Raw genomic sequence first — 18,516 nt, forward strand, 5'->3', positions numbered from 1 at the left:
ACCCCAGGACCAGGCTCACTCATGTCCTCTGCGAAGACCCCTTTTCCAGGGGTGCTCACATGAGCACACCCACCCTTTCTACACCTGATCTTAGCCAAAAGGCCGAGAAGCGATGTACCCACCTTTTCTGAAGCCTTTTGAGACAGAGTCTTGTAGCCTAAGCATGCTCTGAACTTGTTATATAGTCCAGGATAACCCTAAAGTCTTATTTTCTGGGTGTGTTTATGTCACTATGCTTAGCATCCAGGTACACACCAGGACATGGTGGGGCTTGCCTATAACTCCAGACCTGGGCAGGCAGAGGCAGGAGGATCACTGGAGCTCACCTGCCAGCCTTGCCAAATCTCTGAGTTTCAATTCAAGTTCAGTGAGAGATGGCTTGGGAGGCAGAGGCAGGCAGATTTCTGAGTTTGAGGCCAGCCTGGTCTACAGAGTGAGTTCCAGGACAGCCAGGGCTACACAGAGAAACTGTATTGAAAAACAAAAAAAACAAAACAAAACAAAGCAGGTGATGTCGACCTCTAGGCTCCTCCACATTCATGTACACATAGCATGTGCCTTCCCATCCACAGATATAGGCCCTCCTGCAGAAAGAGAATTTATTTGCAGAATATTCTCATATAACAAAACCAACTATGGCATACGGGCGCACATACCCAGGGCTGGGCAGGAAGAGCTGCAGGTGGCTCTGGAGTGTCACCTGGCAGGCACTTGACTCCATCCCTACGCCCCTCGGAGATGGGTAGAGGTCAGGTGCCCAGACAGTTTGGCATGATACTGGCACACAGCCCTGTGGGGTGGCCTGGGGACTTGGTGACTTGGCTGGTAGCATCAGGTCACAAAGAATATTGAGTCCAAGGTCATCAGAGGTGCTGTGCTGTGGACATTCCAAGACTCAGTTTGGCTCTCCTGGCAAGGCCACAGCTGCCCTGGGAAGGCAGAGGTTGTGGGGAGGGGGACAGGTCTCTCTAAGGCACAGATCTTTTCCAGAAGTCCTGTGGCTGGGGGTTTGGCCTGCCAGGCAGCAGAGCCTGTTCCTCTCCTCCAGCTGCCCACAGAGAGGGAGGGGGTCTCCTGGCAGTCAGAGTACCCTCAGCCAAGTGGATCAGGGCCTGCAAGTGGGCAGAGGTCTACTCAGGATCCTGGGTGGTAGAGGGGACAGCAGGTTGTCACTGTCACAAGAGATGGGACAAAGAAGTAGGAGGGCCCAGAAGAGCACAGGTATAGCGGATGGCAGAGCAGAGGATGCAGGTCCAGCCGCCATGCTCCTGACTGTCCACTCACACCCATCTACACAGGCGCTTGGGGTTTGGCTTTATACATCTCAGCAACACAAAGGACAGGAGCTTGGAAACTGAGGCCTCTACTCCCAGGCTGGGTTCATACCCTCTTGACAGGTGGGAGCAGGGCAAACCCAGCCAGGCTCTGGTAGGATGGCAGTGGACAATGGCTGTTGGGCAGTGCTTGCTGAGGACTCAGGCAAGAGATGAACATGGGCCAGAGGTCTCCTGGGACCTTGGAGATGCTCAGGCCTCGGGGTCGAGGATGGTGGTAGGAGACAGAGCCATGGTGCTGCGGCCAGCCACCCGCCTAGGGCCAGTGGCCTCCACTGGACGAGTAGCTGGGGACAGTGGGGTACTCAGGCAGGCTGTTCCCAGAGAAACTGTTAAACTGGGCCTCCCTTGACGGTGGGTTCCTCCATGTCCCAGCGGTCCACTCTGTCTGCGCCTTCTGGAGGCTCCCACCAGCCCCGCGGTAGAGCCTGTGCACCTGACAGACAAGGCAGAGAGGAGGAAGTCAGTGCACTGGCAGGGACGGGCCTACTGTGAACGGAGTAACACTGTAGGGCAGCACAGGACCTGCTGCCCCATCTCCACACTGTAGCCTCCACAGCCTACGGGACACCCCAATTCAACAAGTAGGCATGTGCCATCTTACTGTTGCACATGCCTGTGACCTGGGACTATATTTTTACAGCCCTCGAGGGAGACAGTAGTGGTGGCACAGGGTGGGCGGCTGTGCCCACCTCATCTCTGCACTTGGGAAGCTGTGACATGGTGGACCAGCAATGTAGTGCAGCTCTGGGAGAAATAGATGCTGTTTTTTTGTTTGGTTTGGGTTTTTTTTGGGGGGGGGGGTGCGAGGGTTTCAAGACAGGGTTTCTCTGTGTAGCCCTGGCTGTACTGGAACTCACTCTGTAGATCAGGCTGGCCTCGAACTCAGAAATCCACCTGCCTCTGCCTCCCAAGTGCTGGGATTACAGGCGTGCGCCACCACCGCCCAGCAGGGGCCCATCCTCTTAACACAGTAGCCTGTGTTCCTGGCCTAGCCTGGGATGTGGGGTGGTGCCATGCAGGGGGCCACCTGCCATCTCTAATGTCACAGGGCAGCTCTGGCACTTGGAGAGTCTGACGTGTCACTGCAGACAGGGCTGGCTACTGTTAAGGGTGCCGTGTGCCTTCGTGGGTCCCACCTGTCAACACTACAGGACCTGAGGCTTCACTCCAGGGCCTGGGCTGCTCTCTCCCACACACATCAACCTCAAGAGTGGGAAAGTGGCTCTGGGCTGGACAGGGTGGCAGCCTGGCACATTCAAAAGGCCTTGGCTTCATGCCCATGAAACAAAGTGCAAAAAAAAAAAAAAAAAAAAAAAAAAAAAAAAAAAAAAAAAGGCTTTTCAAAAGGTTTATCTTGGGACTGGAGAGACGGCTCAGCGGTTAGGAATACTGGTTACTCTTCCAGAGGTCCTGAGTTCAATTCCCAGCAACCATGGTGGTTCACAACCATCTGTAATTTGATGCCTTTCTGGTGTCTGAAGACAGCTACAGTACTCATATATATAAAATAAATCATTAAAAAAAAAGGTTTCTCTCGTTCTCTGCAGCATCTCTGCTGGCCCCACGGCTGTCCTGGGACAACTTGTGCTCTCTGGAGGCACATGTCCAGGGAGCGCTGCTGCAGGTCACTGCAGTGTCTGGTGAACCTGGCTGGCCTGGAGGGGCTCCTGCCCACCCCCACCCCCACCCCCGGGAAGGTTCCTGAGCCTAAACCATTGGTGCTGGGGCTAGAGAGATGGCTCAGCGCTTAAGAGCACTGACTGTTCTTCTGGAGGCCCTGAGTTCAAATCCCAGCAACCACATGGTGGCTCACAACCATTTGTAATGGGATCTGATGCCCTCTTCTAGTGTCTGAAGACAGTGACAGTGTATTCACATATATAAAATAAATAAGTCTTAAAAAAAAAAAAAAAAGAAAAAACAACTTTAGTGCCAGTGACACTCTTGCCTTCCTTCCTCTGGGATCTGAAGTGCAGACACCTAAGCAGAGGGTCATGTGTCCCCCACAAACCCTGTGAACTCCCAGGAACCCAGACTCCCCATCACAGCCTGCAGCCGAAGACATGGGTGTTCTTCGTGACTGGTGCACACAGAATGGTGAGGTAAAAGGAAGTTTTAGGATGGAGCTAGAGGCCAGAGGACTCACCTTCACAATAGTGATGGCCATCACAACGGCAGACAAAGAAAACATGATGGCTGGGATCAGCATGACCACAGCAGCCCCAACACTGGTCCCAAAGAATCCAACGGCTGCCAGCCAGCCACTACAGAGTGAGAGGGGATAGAAAGTGAAAGGGGGGAGGGGGATCCGGGAAAGGGGAAATCATTTGGAATGTAAACAAAGAATATAGAAAATAAAAATATTTAAAAAAAAAAAGTGAAAGGGGCTCAGCATACTGAGAAGGGCCTGCTGTCTTCCACCATATGCAAAGCGCTCTGACAAATCAAGAAATCAGTAAATAAGGCCTACTTGCCTTCATATGTACAGAGCTCCAATAGATATTGAGGGAAAAAAACTAACTTTGAAGGAACCAGGCTCTGTTAAGGACCAGAAAGTGGCTGACCAACCCAAAATGATGGTTACAAAAACCGTAATCATTTGGCAGGTTTCTGTTCCTAGAACACAGTACAACAGGATGTCAAGGCATCCATGCCTCCAACTGATCAGTGTGGTGTCTTTCATTCTTCACACTGACTTTAAGTGAACTAAAACTCAAGAGACTAAAGGGGTGGGGCTTGGTGGGACATAGTGTGGTTCAGGCACTCAGGAGGTTGACACAGGATCAGGGCAGAGTTCAGGGTCATCTGTGTGCATGTGTACGTTTTGAGGCAAGCCTATGTGAAACGCTGTCCCAAAAACTTTAACAAAACAAAACATGTGAGAGACATTTTTTTCCTTTTGTTTTTTCAGGACAGTTTTTCTGTGAAGCCCTGGCTGTCCTGGAACTTACTCTGTACACCAGGCTAGCCCTGAACTCAGAGAACCACCTGCCTGTCTTGAGTGCCAGGTTAAAGGCGTGTGCCACTGCGTTCGGTTTGGGCTCCTGCACAAGGGCTGGGCCTACAAGCTGGACGCTGGCTTCCAGGCTTGTTTCTGGTGCCTGCATGCGCCTGCCTGTGCCTGTGTCAGAGCCGGGGTCACTTTCTCTCATTTACTTTATAAACGTACCGAAAGGGCACATGCGTGCCATGGCACATGCTCTACTGTGTGACCCAGGGGTGACCTCAGGCCCTCAGGATCAGGCTTGGCAGCATTCTTTTTATCTGCTGAACCCTCTCTCCACCCTCCACCATACTGTTTGACACTAGGGCCTGATTTTAGCTGGACTGGCTGACTTGCTCTCTCCCTCCCAGCAGCACTGCGTCACACCAGTCACAGCCAATGGGGACACAAGCTCGGACCGTATGCCTCCAGAGCCCTCCTTCACTGGAGCTGCTTCTTCCTCACACTGTCTTGCCCCTGCACATGGCAGCTAAAGTACTGGTCCCGGCACTGTGGCCTGGCGCTGGCACTGGCGATAGGACTTCTTCTTTTCTCTTGAGTGTAAAGCCCCCAAAGCCCAGATCTCATTCTGGCTCTTTGTCACCCTCTGACACTGTCCTGAAGGGCTTTCTTAACCAGGCCAGAGCTCCACAGAGGCTCAGGCTGTGTCAGGACTTCACCCAGGTTAGCCTTGAATTTGCAGCAGTCTTCCCCCACCGTCCTGGAACTAGAGTGAGGCTTTTCTCCTACCCACGTCTGTTCGTTTTGATTCAGAGGATGACCATGAACGTCTGCAGCGCTGTGGACTCAACTGAGCACCACATGCAAATGCTCTACGTATGCAAGAGCTATTCCCCTGGCCCTGACCTCATGACCCTTCTGGGTTCTGGGATGACAAGTGTCCTACCACACCTACTTTATGTGGTCCGAGGAACTGAACCCAGGAATCCAGGGCCTCACGCCGACTAGGCAAGCCTTCCACCTGCTGAACTCACTCTTTATGTAGACCAGGCTAGCCTTAAAGTCACAAAAACCCATCTGTCTTTGCTTTCCTGAGAACTGGGGTTAAAGGCACATTACTCGCAGGCACATAGAATGTTGGTCATTTGTGTTGGCACAGGTGGCAACCCCAGTGTCCTGATGCCCACCGTCCATGGCTTGGGGGGGGTGTCAGGAGCATCACGGAAGGATAGCTAGGAGGAATGTCCAGCTGAAGGCTGAGGGGCGAGGGCTGCTGGGTGGCCACTGAGGGAGCTGGGCAGGGCTCTGCCCTCAGTGTCCCCTTGGTACCCCACCCATCCTGAGAATGCCACCTGCTGATCTGAGTCAAGCCCTGGTGGCATGGCCAGGAGATGGGGTGGGACAGCATGGTTCATGAGAAGGGTAAGGAGCTGGCAGATAAGAGGACACCTGAGGACCTTATATGGACACACAGATGAAAAGCACACCCAGACACATGCCTTCATCCTGGCACTCAGGAACTAGGCAGGGAAACCTCTGTAAGTTCCAGGCCCACCATGGCTACACAGTGAGACCCTCAAATAAGGGGGAGTTGGGGGGAGAGGGATCTAGACAGGCCTGGGAGCAGCTGGGCAGTGTTCCCTGCTGGGGGCCCATGGCGCAGGCTTTTCTCTTTCCACACTCCTAACATCTGTCTGGAGGGCACCCTCCATGCGGCACGCCCCAGGCCTTGGCTAGCAGACTCTCACACACCGGCACGCAGGAGATGCACATCCTTCTGTCTGCTTACCACGCGCCCCAGCCTGAGAAGCCGATGGCCTGAATGACGGTCAGCACAAACTGGGCTCCAAAGATGAAGAAGAATGTCATGAAGTTAAAGGAGCTGTCGGCTCTGCAAGTGACAGAAAATGCAGGGGTCACCCATACTCCGAGGAGGGAGTGGGGCTCAGAGGGAGGACGGAGTGTCAAGGCCCCTGTCCTTGGTGGAATGAGATGACTAAGGCCCCCTTTCCAAGCACTGGGCCAGAGATGCCACTGCCCCGGGAGAATTGGGAGCCCCATTGTCATGGAGAGTGGGAAACGCCTTGTCACCATGAGGACAAAAGTCCATTGGCTGCTTCTGCTTAGAAGGAAGGGGGCTTCTGGGAGTGGAAGGTGCTCCTGCTATGACTTGGCTGAGCAGGCTGTCTCACGGAGGAGCCCTCCAGGCCTTCCCTACTCTGCCTGTACCTCAGGTACCACGAATGAGCAATCGACGCTGGGATGAGCCAGCTGAGGGCATCTACTCATGGACACCTTGTACTCAGAGGAACAAACACAGGAGGCCACGCAAGTGTGTGGCTTCCCACTAGAAAGAGTCCACAACAGGCCAATCCAGAGATAGGAAGCGATTTGCAGAGGCTGGCTTCCTTTGGGGTTATAGAACCTTCTAGAATTAAGCACTGAAGCTAACCCACTGCAGTCCAACATTTAGGTACTGTATAGTCAGGTAATGGTAACCACAATGCACAACACAAGGCTCACGGAAGCTATTATTAAAAGTTAAAAGAGGGTAGAGGTGCTGCTGCTGAGCCTGATGGCCTGACTTTGGTCCCCACGGCTTGCCTAGTGGTCAAAGAACTGTCCTGTGACTGCGACAGCTGTGTCATGGCACATACACACTCGTGTGTCTCTGTGTGCAGGTCTGCAATCCAGAAGCTGCAGCAGGGAGGGAACTGTGACCATACCTTCCTATAGAGACAGTCCACAGTACAGCACCACAGGAGCACACAGGGGCCCATGGCTCACAAGCTGCTTGCCCAGTACCTCACACCCAGGGCTCCATCCCAGCAACCCTGGACAGCAGTGAGCTGTAGCCTATGGTCACTGCTTGCTGACCGTGACATAAACAGCCACCCACACTGGTAAGGGGAGGACAACTGTTGGTGAAGTTGCCTACCGTGGATGGGTGTGTCCCAGGCCCATAATCCTAAACATGCTGACCCCTCGGAGTGGGTCTGGGATTCTGTGGCCTCAGGGCCCCTAGACCAGGCTTACCGGAAGGCCTTGTACGCAGGCCGGAACCAGCACACATAACTGCAGGGCGTGAAGATAACCAGCCAGAGCAAGGCCAGGCCAAAATTGGCACCAGCTCCCCCCGCAATCCACCAGGCCAGGCAAGCCACCAGGTTTACACCCAGTGTGGCACAGTAAACTGGAAGGGGACACAGATGGAAGAGCAGGCGGTAAGTCACCGGGTACCTTGGCTGCGGCCCAGGGACACCCCCCACCAGCACTTTAACGAGGAGCACCATGCAGGGATCAGGGTCTTGCACATCAGTGGGGACATGGCATACTCTAGGTTGGGCCCACCCACCCCGAGGCTCACACATCCACAGCTGGTAGATCCTCTTCACCAGCACCTGGTGCTCCACGGGGATCTCATCAGAGAAGTCCTGGTAGAAGCAGGGCTTCAGCGGCAGGAAGTGAGGCAGCGGGGGGAAGTTGTTCTCCTTTCCTGCAGGAGGGAGACCCCCAGGTAGCCTGCCACAGCCAGATGCCTATCGGAGCACCCTCCCCACATTTCAGGGGATACGGCACACAGACCCTGCAGGATTCACCAGTCACACCAGCACTGCATGTGTTTTGGGGAGTAGAGGGAAGGAAGCCACTGTCGGTATAAAGGCCCCGGGGTTGGCACTCAGTGTCCAGTTGTCGGGCTAGCAGGGAGGACAGGAGAGGTAGACAGCCAGAGGCCCCTCCACAGCGCCTGGGGAGCGGGCAGGCAGTCCTCTAAACTGTCCATCCTCACCCTTCCCTCATCGGCATGCTGGATGATAAGGGTTCTTTGACGGCCTCTCTGTTCCCCACTATGGTACCCAAGGTGTCACAAGGCAGAAGCAGGGGAGTCCAGGTCAGCTCTACAACCAGCTCAGGAGTCTCAGTGGGAGTGGGGGACACTATCTGGGGAGCAGGGTGACTCACCTGCCATTTCTGTATCAGCTGACCTGGCACCCGGGCAGAAGGGGCCACCTAAAAGAAGACTAGTGTTAGGGCTTTGTTAGCCACCGGGACCAGGAAGACCCTAACCCAGCCCACTGCTGCAGGCTCTGCTGCATAGGCCAGCCAGCTGCTGGCTCAGAGGGTGTTGGGCCTGCTTCACTTCTCAAGAGCACCCCTGGAAGGGGATGGGTTAAGCTGATCCCACCCTGGGCCTTGGAGCCAAGATGTCCAGGAGCCCCACAGATGGCTCCGAGCGCCTGCTGACACAACCCTCATACTCCTATTGAATTACCCGGAATAGATCTCCCTGCCACGTGACAGGCACCTTATCACGCCAGCTTGGACTCTTGTCAGGACCCTAGACAGGCCCAGGGGCATCTAGCAGTTACTTTTCAAAGTAGCTCAGCTTCTAAGTGCTACCTTCAAGACATGGCCAGGCGCGACCCCACAGGGTTTCAGGTGAGAATGAGGCAGGGACACCCTGGTGTCCAAGCTCAGGCCCTGCTCAACCAGGCGTCACTGCGCCACAGCCCCGGTCTCAGGTTGGGCTGCTCACGGGCCTGCCCCAAAGTCTTGTCCTTTCCCACCTGCCTCCTGGTTACTGCAGGCGGCCACATGTCTCCCAGGAAGGATGGAGTACTCTGAAGATGCAGACAGAACCCAAGGCCCAGCTCTGCTCTGGGCAGGGCCACATTTCTTAGTCCATTCTGCCTGAGCCTTGCCTTTCCTGCCTGAGGCCAGAGGGTGTACAGATGACCCTGTCACCACTGCTAAGGGTGGCTTGGTATTTGCAAGCAGCCAGCACGTGGCGATGCTCCAGCTCCTGTCAGTGGACAAGCACCCACTACACCTGGACTGGCCTCTCTGAGCTCCCACCATCCCTCTCTATGGAAACGGTCCACAGGATGGCCGTCGACAGCCTGTGGGTGAGCAGACCCCCCCAGGCATCCAGACACAGCTCAGGGACAGGCAAGGGTGCCTGCTGGGCTATTCATGCCCCTGAAGCACGCAGAGCCGCTGCACTCAGTAGGGCTGCCCTTTCCCCTTCACAAGCCACAGCCTGAGGCAGATGGTGACCCCAGCCTGGCACCTGAGTGCAAACGGGAACTTGGTTTGAGGTGTTTTATTTTCACACTCGATGGCTGCTCCCTGCCCCGAGCCTGGAGAACCACGGGGACTCTAACCCAACCACTGGGCAGAGCTGGGCCCACGGCCATCGCAGCCAGCAGAGAAGAAGCTGCAGTCTGGAAACTGAGAGGCCCACAGTCTAGCACAGGTGGTCAGTGTCCTCAGACACAGAGGGTGGGGCCCCCAGGCCCAAGGCCATGGAGCTGCAGGGGACGCGGGCCGGCCAGGAGCAGAGAATGGTCTAGAAGCCGGTCACCAGGACTACGGGTCGGGGTCCAGCTGGCAGCACTGGTCCTCGAGGATGCCGCGAAACACCTGGAAGCGGTGGTTGAGGTCTGGCCGTGCGTGGACACGGAAGCGCGTACCCAAGGCTCCATCGGGTGAGGGCGCCCCGTAGAAGACTCTCTGGATGCGGGCGTGGACGAGGGCCATGGCGCACATGACACAGGGCTCTCGGGTAACGTACAGATCGTAGCCGGTGCACACATAGGGCAGGCTGTCATCGTCCAGCTTGCGCACGCTGCCGGCGCGGGCGCCCTGAGTGGCAGTGGCCTGTGCAAAGGAGCAAGCTGGGTGGCCTCTGAGGTCACAAGAGCCACGGCCCTGCCCCTGGGCCACCAGGTCAATGCACACCATGACGGCATGCAGCAGGGGGCTGGCTGTGCTGCTGCAGTCATGGCCCGTGGCCAATACGCGGTCCGAGGCTGGGTCCACCACAACGGCGCCCACTGCCCGCAGCCCCTGGGCCGCTGCCCTCTGGGCTGCATGTACCGCGCGTTCCATGTGGGTCTGCATGGCGGCTCGTGCCTGCGCAGAGAAGAGTTGCCCGGCCAGCGCGCTGGTCACCTGCTTGTCTTCATGGAAAGATGTGGGCCAGTGGGCCCGCGCCTCCTCAAACTGGCTCCTGGTGAGGGGCGGCCGGGCAGGCACAGGCACCAGAAAAGGTGTGCCTAGTCCACGCGGGTCCACGGCAGGCCTGGGTAGTAACTCGGCCAATGAGCGGGGGCCCGCAGAGGGCCCTGCCAGGCACAGCAGCAGATCTGAGGAGTGAGCACCGCCTGCACTGCGGCTGGGGCGCACCCGCTTGAGGTGGGGCTGGGCAGGAAGTGGATAGACAGCAGACACCTCCCGGAGGAGGCGGGACGTCTGGCGCTTGTCCAAGACAGGGGCGGCATAGGCCAGCACCAGCTCCACGGCCCCAGACTGCTGCTCCGACAGGACAGGGAGGGCTTGCCATTGCGCCGGCTCTTGCTCCTTACTTTCAGTCTTCTCAGGCCCAGGTTGCTCTGCAAAGTCTGAGGTGGGCTCCATCCTCAACGGGGCTCGACTGTGGGAGACAGAGATGGGACTGGAGCATCATCCGTCAGCTTCAGTGGGGCGGGGGTCTGTCCTGGGATGCTGTGGGTCCCGCCAGGCCCGGAAATGAGGAGTCCAGAGCGCCAGGTACAGTTGGCTTACTCCCCGGCCGCATAAGGAATAATCGTGCCGGGCTCTTCAGGGCTCTGACGAGTCCACGTGCACCCAACAGACGCCGTGTTGAGGACAGTGTGGAGACAGGTATTCATTACTATCAAATCCAAAACCCGCCCAAGGAGCATGCACAAAGCCCTGGCTCCAAACCCTGCCCTGAGTAACCCAGGCCTGGTGGTGCCCTGTCATCCCAAAAGCCAGCCCTGTGAAGGGCGACGTAAGACCTTGTCCCTGGCGGGGGCTGGGGTGAAAATGAGAACCAGAACTCCTGCGACATGCTTTGGCTACAAGACCTCAGGCCTATAGTCGGAAGGGAACGAGTTCTGCCTGGGGTATGGGGAGGGGACCTATCGGGTCCAGCCCGTGAGAGAGCAGCCTCACAGGGCCCTCGAGTGGTGAGACCTGCAGAGATGTGACCATAGCACATGCAGACATTGGCTCTGGCCCCGGGGCTCACAGGCTAAGCAATCCAAGCTGCTAAATGTCCCATTTTCTACATAGTCAATATGGGAGAATGGGGTGCAGGGCCACCCCCAAAAAGCATAGTTAGCCTGACAGTGTACCTGACCCCAGGTGGCTTCTATGGGACATGCCCATGGTGGTCTACCTGGTAACACACACCTGTCAGAACCTAGGGCAGAATCGGAGGCCAGCCAAAGCTACCAAGCAAGATCTCATCTCAACCCTCTGTACCTCCAGAAAAAGATAGTGGCAGGCCTAAGATACACCCTAGAAGAATGCAGACCCTGAATTCACGACCTGTTTCCACGGTGGACCTGTGCTCAGTCAACCTACTTCCTGCTTCAGTGGGCTAGCCTGGGAACCTGGCTATCCATGGCCCCTGAGCTTTCAGTCAATGCTCACAGCCTGCTGTGCAAGCATCCCAATAACGCCTGAGCTGACAGCCAACACCATCACACCCTGAAAAGAAAGCCAGGCTCCCCAAAACGCCCAGTGAGGGCAAGGCTGTGGGAGGGGAGCCTCTCAGGCCTCGGATGCTTCTCACTGCTCAGTCAGAGCTAGGCGGGGCAAGCTGGCAAACCTGAGGAGGCAGCACCACAGCGCGCTTCACACAGACCACCTGCACCCGGTTCTCTGCTACGGAACCCTCTCGCCACCCTTAGTCCTTGAAACCTTGGCTTGGTTGACAGCCAGCTTCTTACCATGCCTTGCCTAATGACTAACCACAACCTCCTGGCAACAAGGCCAAGCAATCCTCAGAGTAGGGCCTAGAATCTCCCAGGAGGGAGTGGGTGTAGCTCAATGGTGGGAATCTGCCTGTCCTGCTCAAACCCTGTGTTAAATAGGAACACCAAACAAACAAATTAGAAGGAAACGGGGAGAGAGAAAGAGCACCCATGAGGAGACTCGCAGGGAGGGCTGACTGAGGTGGGCTTAGCTGCACCACCCGCCATCACTCCCCACAGCCTGCCACCCCTGCCAGTGTCTACCTGGCCACAGGAATAGCCTATGCGATGGACTCTGGGACATCTGTTGGCTTTCAGGGCTCGCCCAGCTGCCCAGGTCCACACTGAATGGCTCTCTGGGCTGACTAGAAAACCGCAGGTGCCGCTAGGAGCCCTAAGACTAGGAAGAGAGAACAGCACCAAGTGTGCCTGAGAGCTTGGTGTCACCATGGCTGCCCCTGCCCAGGCCCCAAGGCAGGCAGAGCCCATGAGGGGCACGGTGACATCTGCACGCCTACAATGCACAGCGCCTGCCTAGGCCACAAGGCACCACTGTCTCCAGGGCAGAAGACACAGCATTGTTTGTCCTCTCAATACTACATACAACAAGGGACACAGAAAGAAGGCTCCTTGGGGACAGACAGCCTGGGCTTATGGCCCTCTGGGGGCAGGGGAGTTTAATAGCTGTAAGAGAGTTGCCCAAGCTTGGCCAGAGGGGCCCTTCATGCTCACCAACAGAGGCCCATTCTGTGTGCTATTTTCCCTTTTGGTTTTGAAACAAAGTCTCCCTGTTTAGCCCAGGCTGGCCTAGAGCTCACCGTGTGTACCAAACCAGTTCATCCTCACTGTGTTGGGACTGATGTGTACACCAGCACGAATGTGGACACCCTTGTTTTAGGTGACAGGTGCCCACTGTACATTGGCATCGGAACAGGTTTGAAAGGGACTCCTTGTGCCACAGACGGGGGACCTACGGTCCGCCTGACACTCCCCACAGGCCTAGGAAGCCACCTCTGGGGAACTACATCCCCTCTGCACTGAACAACTGCAGGAAAACAATGGGCCTTGGGTCCGGGATCCAAAAGATCTGGACCGTGGCTGGCCAGGCTTACAAGGGACAGGAGACAGCACCACTGCATCAGGTCTGGAAACTCAGGCCTGAAATAACAGACACTAAACTGCTAAAGAGGGGCTTATTAATACTGGGAACCTTCTAAAATAAAAGATAAAGAGAGCCTGGGGCAGAGCTCAGCAGTGGAGAGCCTACCTATATCCTACAGTGAGGGACTGAAGGTTAGGTTAGGTTGGGGGTAGAGTCCTTGCCCAAATCACCCAGGGAGGGGATGGGGTATGGCACAGGGATAGAGCCCCTGCTTAGAATCCTCCACTGAGGGACTGGGCACAAAGACAAGCAAAGCTCCTGGAATCCGCTTCTGAAGCGACGGGAAGTGGATCAGTAGTACAGTGCCAGTCTAATATAACCAAAGTCCAGGATTCGATCCCTGGTACCACCAAGATACCCCAAGAATTCCCATAGGTTACCAGAGCTTAAAGGGAAACTGCACACCTGCGGTAAAGATGGTGAATAGATAACCCCGAGGCAGGGGACTGTGATGACCCGGAACATACAACCGGAAGCAGCTGGAAATCACGGGGTTTCCGGAATCAGAAGTAAGGTACACGCGTGCGTCGCCGCAAACCGACGGCGTAGGGCGCGGTGGGCGAGGAGCCCTGTGCGCACGCGTGCTAGCGTTGACGGCTCGCGCACGCGCACGCCCACCGCCTCCCGGGACGCGCAACCCTCTCGGGCTTCGCGGTCTGCCCCGACAAGGCCTTCTTTCCCTGTCCACCGCCCTTGCCTCGTCGCCATCCCCGGTGCCCCGGGGCGGATCCGAAACGGCGGAAGCCGAACCCCTACAGCGGCTGCTCACCTGAGGGACGCCCTCGCGAACGCCACGCTTATCCAAGTCCTAGCAACCGGGCCGCCACGCCTGCCGCCGCGGGGCACGACGGGAGCGTAGTTCCATGGGCGGGGCCTGCGTGATTCGACCGTGGAGCCTGGACTACATTTCCCCTAAGGCCGTGCGCTTGGCTGCTTCAGGTGGCCTTGCTGGGTCTAGGGGGGGAGGGGGGGTTCTGTTTGCTGCAGAGGGTAAAATACTGTTAATGGTTTGAGATCTAGGGATGGCGCTGAACTCGGCCCCTGCGTGACACTTTGAGACATCAGCAGAGAGAAGACTTGAGGCAGAAGGGAACTCTAGTCACTCAAAGAGCGTCTGCCATCATACTTCTGTAAAGTCCTATGTTGCTGTTGACCGATCACTTCTGCTTGGAAGGTGACTGTGCTCTGAAGTTTTAGGTCCACTCAGGCCCTCATTTTCCTCATCTGTACAGTGGGTGAAACAAATGTGTGAACTCCAGGATAAGACCGGGGCTGAGGCAGTTCCTAGAGTGTTTGTCTAGCACCTAGGAGATCCTGGTTTTTATCCATAGCATAACTGATGGAACAAGCTGACCATGCCAACACTCTGGGGGTGGACGCAAGAGATCAGAAGTTCAAGGTGGTTGGGGCAAGGGCTTTTAATCCCAGTACTTGGGAGACTGAGGTAGACAGATCTCTGAGTTCCAGGACAGCTAGGACTACATGAGATCCTGTCTTAAAAAAAAAAAAAAAGAAAGAAAAAAGATGCTTGGCAGTGGTGGCACATGCCTTTAATCCCAGCACTTGGGAGGTAAACACAGGTGGATGTCTGAGTTCGAGGCCAGCCTGGTCTTACTTTTTTGTTAATTACTAATTATTTTAGATAGTCTCACTTTGTAGCCATATCTGTCTGACTAATCATTCCAAGGTCAGAATCCCTGAGTCTTTCCCAGGGCTCTTCTTCCTCTGTGGCTCAGGACAAAAACAGCAGACAGCCTGGCTGAGCTGTGACCAGCCAGGAAGGTAGAAAGTGGTACCAGAGAGCCCAAGGTTGGCCAATCTCCAAGGTCAGTTTGCAATCTTCTACGCCTGTCTGCCACACACAATCTTTCTGCACATGAAATAAAAAAGTTATCTTTCAAAGATGCTATACAAGTTGAAGGAGTCAGGGTTACTTCTGGATGAAGGATTCAGCAGGATGATGAGGCTTAAAGGTGGGGGTATTGGGGGTTAGGTGAGTGTGGCTAGGCGGCGTGGGGGAAGGTGTCCAGGCGGGCCCTTGCCTGGGCACCTCTGCCCCTGAGGGACCACACACACACAGACATGGTATAGAATAGAGTTTATTCAGAATAGGGGGATGGGAGTTAGTGGGAGAGAGAGAGAGAGAGAGAGAGAGAGAGAGAGAGGGAGAGGGAGGAGGCTGGCCATGACCATGTGGAGGGGGGGGAAGAGCCCCAGGGGCAGAGAGGTGAGAGCATGTGGGAGAGCGGTGAGCAAAGAGAAAGAGGAGGGGCAAGTAGCCCCTCTTATAGTGGGCCAGATCTCTGGGGCGGGGCATACATGGCTATTGCCAGGTAGGTGTGGGGTGGAGCTTACACAAAACCCCAACACAAGTCCTCACCATCGAGCAATGCCCATCCCCCCCCTCACTGGCAGAGTCTCCATTTTTAACCATTTCCCCCACCCCTCAGTTGTATAGCAGTTTTTCTTTGAATTAAAACCTATCTTGGGGGGGGTGCTGGAGATAATGGCTCAGCAGCTAAAAGCACTAACTGCTCTTCTGAAGGTCCTGAGTTCAAATCCTAGCAACCACATGGTGGCTCACAACCATCCGTAATGAGATCTGACACCCTCTTCTGGTGTGTATGAAGACAGCTACAGTGTACTTACATATAACAATAAATAAATAAATCTTTAAAAAAAAAAAAACCTATCTTGGGTAAGCTGGAAGTGAATGCCTCTAATCTCAGCACTCAGGAGGTAGAGGCAGGCACATCTCTGTGAGTTCAGTTCTACCCTGGTCTTCATAGGGAGTTCCAGGACAGCTATGGATTCTGAGAGAGAGCCTGCCTCAAAAAAAGAAAAAGAAAGAAAGAAAGAAAGCCAAAGAAAGTATGGGGTGCTCCTGCTTAAACTTCAGAACAAATTTCTCTACAATTTGGCTGGGACTCTGAGGCCTGATAACCCCTAGGCCAAGGTAGTCTCCGTTCACAAAGAGGGGTCTGCCCCAGGCCAACCTTCATCTCTGCAGCTTTTAGTGATTATTTCTGGGCCTTCCTTTTGGGTTTTGTTTTGTTTTGTTGCTTGTTTGTTTGTTGTTTTTGGATTTGGTGTATTTGAGACAGGGCTCTGTATAGCCCTGGCTGTCCTGGAACTCACCCTGTACACCAGGCTGGCCTCGAACTCAGAAGTCCATCTGCCTCTGCCTCCCAGAGTACTGGGATTACAGGCGTGCACCACCACTGCCCGGCTCCTTTTGGTTTTAAGAAAAAGATTTTATATCACCCTGGCCCCTGGCTGTTCTGGAACACGACCTGTAGCTCAGGCTAGCTTGGAATCCAGAGATTCCAAGTTCCCAAGTGCTGGGATTAGAGGCATGTGCCATGATTTCTTTGTAAAGTCAGTTATGTCAAAGTTTCGCTAAGGCAGACGCAGGTGAGAGGATGTCTGTCTCACTGGGGCAGCAGATGATGGACTCTGCAGAATGGGACTGGGACACCCTGCCATTCCTTAATGGTCATTGTTTGTTGTGACTTCATATAAAGAAACACAAAAAAAAATTCTGGTTGTGTTCTGTCAGTTTCTTCCCACTTCTGAGGATTCGGGCAGATTGGCAGCTTTGTAATACACACTCCTGTGGAGTTTTGTGAGGACAGACTCACATACTGTTTTGCTAAGGCACGTGTGGGAGGACACGTGATGTGTGGAGGAAGTATAAACAGGACTCAAAGGGCAGTGACCGCAGGCATTGCTAGATTTGTAACACTTCTCGGTCTCGAGTCTTCTTGTCTTCCTCTCTGCTGATCTTCACTTCGTTGAGAGAGGCATGACAGGGAACTTCTTCTGGCGTTCCTGCTGGTCCTAGTCGCTCCTGCTGACTTGTGCAGCTTTGGTGGAGACCTGGCTGTTTTTGCCGGGTGGTGCCAACATTGCTGGTTCGTGTGTGGTGCCTACCAAGTGGACTGGTCTGCAGCTGCTGGTTTGTGTTTGGTGTTTGCTAGCGGACTGGACTGAGAACAATGAAGATTGGAATTGCCCCAAAGAGCTATTTCTAAACAGGTCTGCTTCCCCTCTATCCTAATAACCTTTCTTTTCCACTGCTTCTGGTCGTGGTGGGCTAGGAGTGAGGTTGAAGCATTGAAGAACTATTATTATTTTTATTTGTTTTGTTTTGTTTTGTTTTGGGTTTGTTTTTTTTTTTTTATTTGGTTTTGTTTTTTTTCCGAGACAGGGTTTCTCTGTATGGCCCTGGCTGTCCTGGAACTCACTCTGTAAACCATGCTGGCCTTGAACTCAGAAATCCGCCTGCCTCTGCCTCCCAGAGTGCTGGGATTACAGGCGTGGGACACCACTGCCCGGCTCCTTTTTAAAAAGCCCATAAATTTGATTTAGCACAGTATTTATTTTTAAATTTTATTATATTTATTCATTTAGTGTGCATGGTGATGTGCCATTAAGGAACTCCATGTAGTCTGCGCTCTTCTCCAGTACATGGTTCCGTGAGCTGATGTCAGGTCTGACATCTCTGTCTCGACCGCTAAGGGAGCTCCCATCTCACCGGGACTTATCCATTATGACTTTATCCATTTGCACATGTTATTTATTTATGTCTTTTATGTGATGGTAAGTGCGTGGGTGCGTGTGGATGCCAGAGGACAACAGTGGGAGCTGGTTCTCTCTCCCCATGGCTGGGCTGAGAATGGAAATTAGGTACTTAGTTTACGGGTATTAGGTACTTAGTTACAGTGGTTGGTTTGTTTGTTTCCTGTTGAGGATAGCCCTGGGCTTGTGTTTTAAAGCTAACTCCACTCCTCAGAGGGGCTGCAAATTTGGACTTACTTGCCTTGTGAACCTTCTCCCCTTAACTTTTCTAATAAAGGCTTGAGCCAATGATTGGGTAGGAGGAAGGGGGAGGAGCTGAGAGTTTAGGGGCGGAGCCACGGGGGATGACCCGGAGAGGGAGGAGCTAGGAGGATAGAGGGCAAAGCGGCGAGAGAGAAGCTCGAGGACTTGAGAAACTAAGTTATAAGGGATAATATAGATGGGAATAGAGTAGTGTAGTGGGAGATCTGCCTAATCTAGGTGTATAGCTTGTTTTGTTACTGATTGAGTGGAGATTTCTTTTACCGGGGAATTGGGCTGGAAACAAAGTAGCAACAAAAGTTTCCTCCCACTGAGCCATCTCACTGGCCCCGTGTATGACTTTTTGAAAAAACTTAAACATTTTATTTCTTTCGCATGTGTCTGCATGCATGCCGGGGTGTGGCAATCAGAGCCCAGTCTACAACTGTCGGCTTTCCTTTTGTGTGGGTCTCAGGGATTGAACTT

The 18,516-nt window shown here is 54.4% G+C and overlaps 1 protein-coding gene across 7 annotated transcripts; it reads right to left on the minus strand.

The window, feature by feature from the left end:
* Positions 1-585: 585 nt before the first annotated feature.
* LOC127670682 (secretory carrier-associated membrane protein 4) lies at positions 586-14,064 on the minus strand. Of its 7 annotated transcripts, XM_052165121.1 has the most exons (9): positions 13,979-14,055; positions 13,615-13,688; positions 9,756-10,717; positions 8,245-8,292; positions 7,637-7,777; positions 7,318-7,474; positions 6,071-6,172; positions 3,484-3,601; positions 586-1,770 (listed from the first exon to the last, which is right to left on the minus strand). In XM_052165121.1, exons 3-9 carry the CDS (start codon positions 10,699-10,701, stop codon positions 1,591-1,593), a joined length of 1,692 nt encoding a protein of 563 aa, XP_052021081.1. In that variant the 5' UTR covers positions 10,702-10,717; positions 13,615-13,688; positions 13,979-14,055; the 3' UTR covers positions 586-1,590. The 7 variants fall into 7 exon arrangements, with proteins under 7 accessions (XP_052021081.1, XP_052021082.1, XP_052021080.1 ...); XM_052165122.1 differs by lacking the exon at positions 13,615-13,688 and having other exon boundaries at positions 7,649-7,777; XM_052165120.1 differs by lacking the exon at positions 13,615-13,688.
* Between the last annotated feature and the right edge of the window lie 4,452 nt (positions 14,065-18,516).

This window comes from Apodemus sylvaticus, chromosome 20 (genome assembly GCF_947179515.1).
Source record: "Apodemus sylvaticus chromosome 20, mApoSyl1.1, whole genome shotgun sequence".
Classification (NCBI taxonomy): domain Eukaryota; kingdom Metazoa; phylum Chordata; class Mammalia; order Rodentia; family Muridae; genus Apodemus; species Apodemus sylvaticus.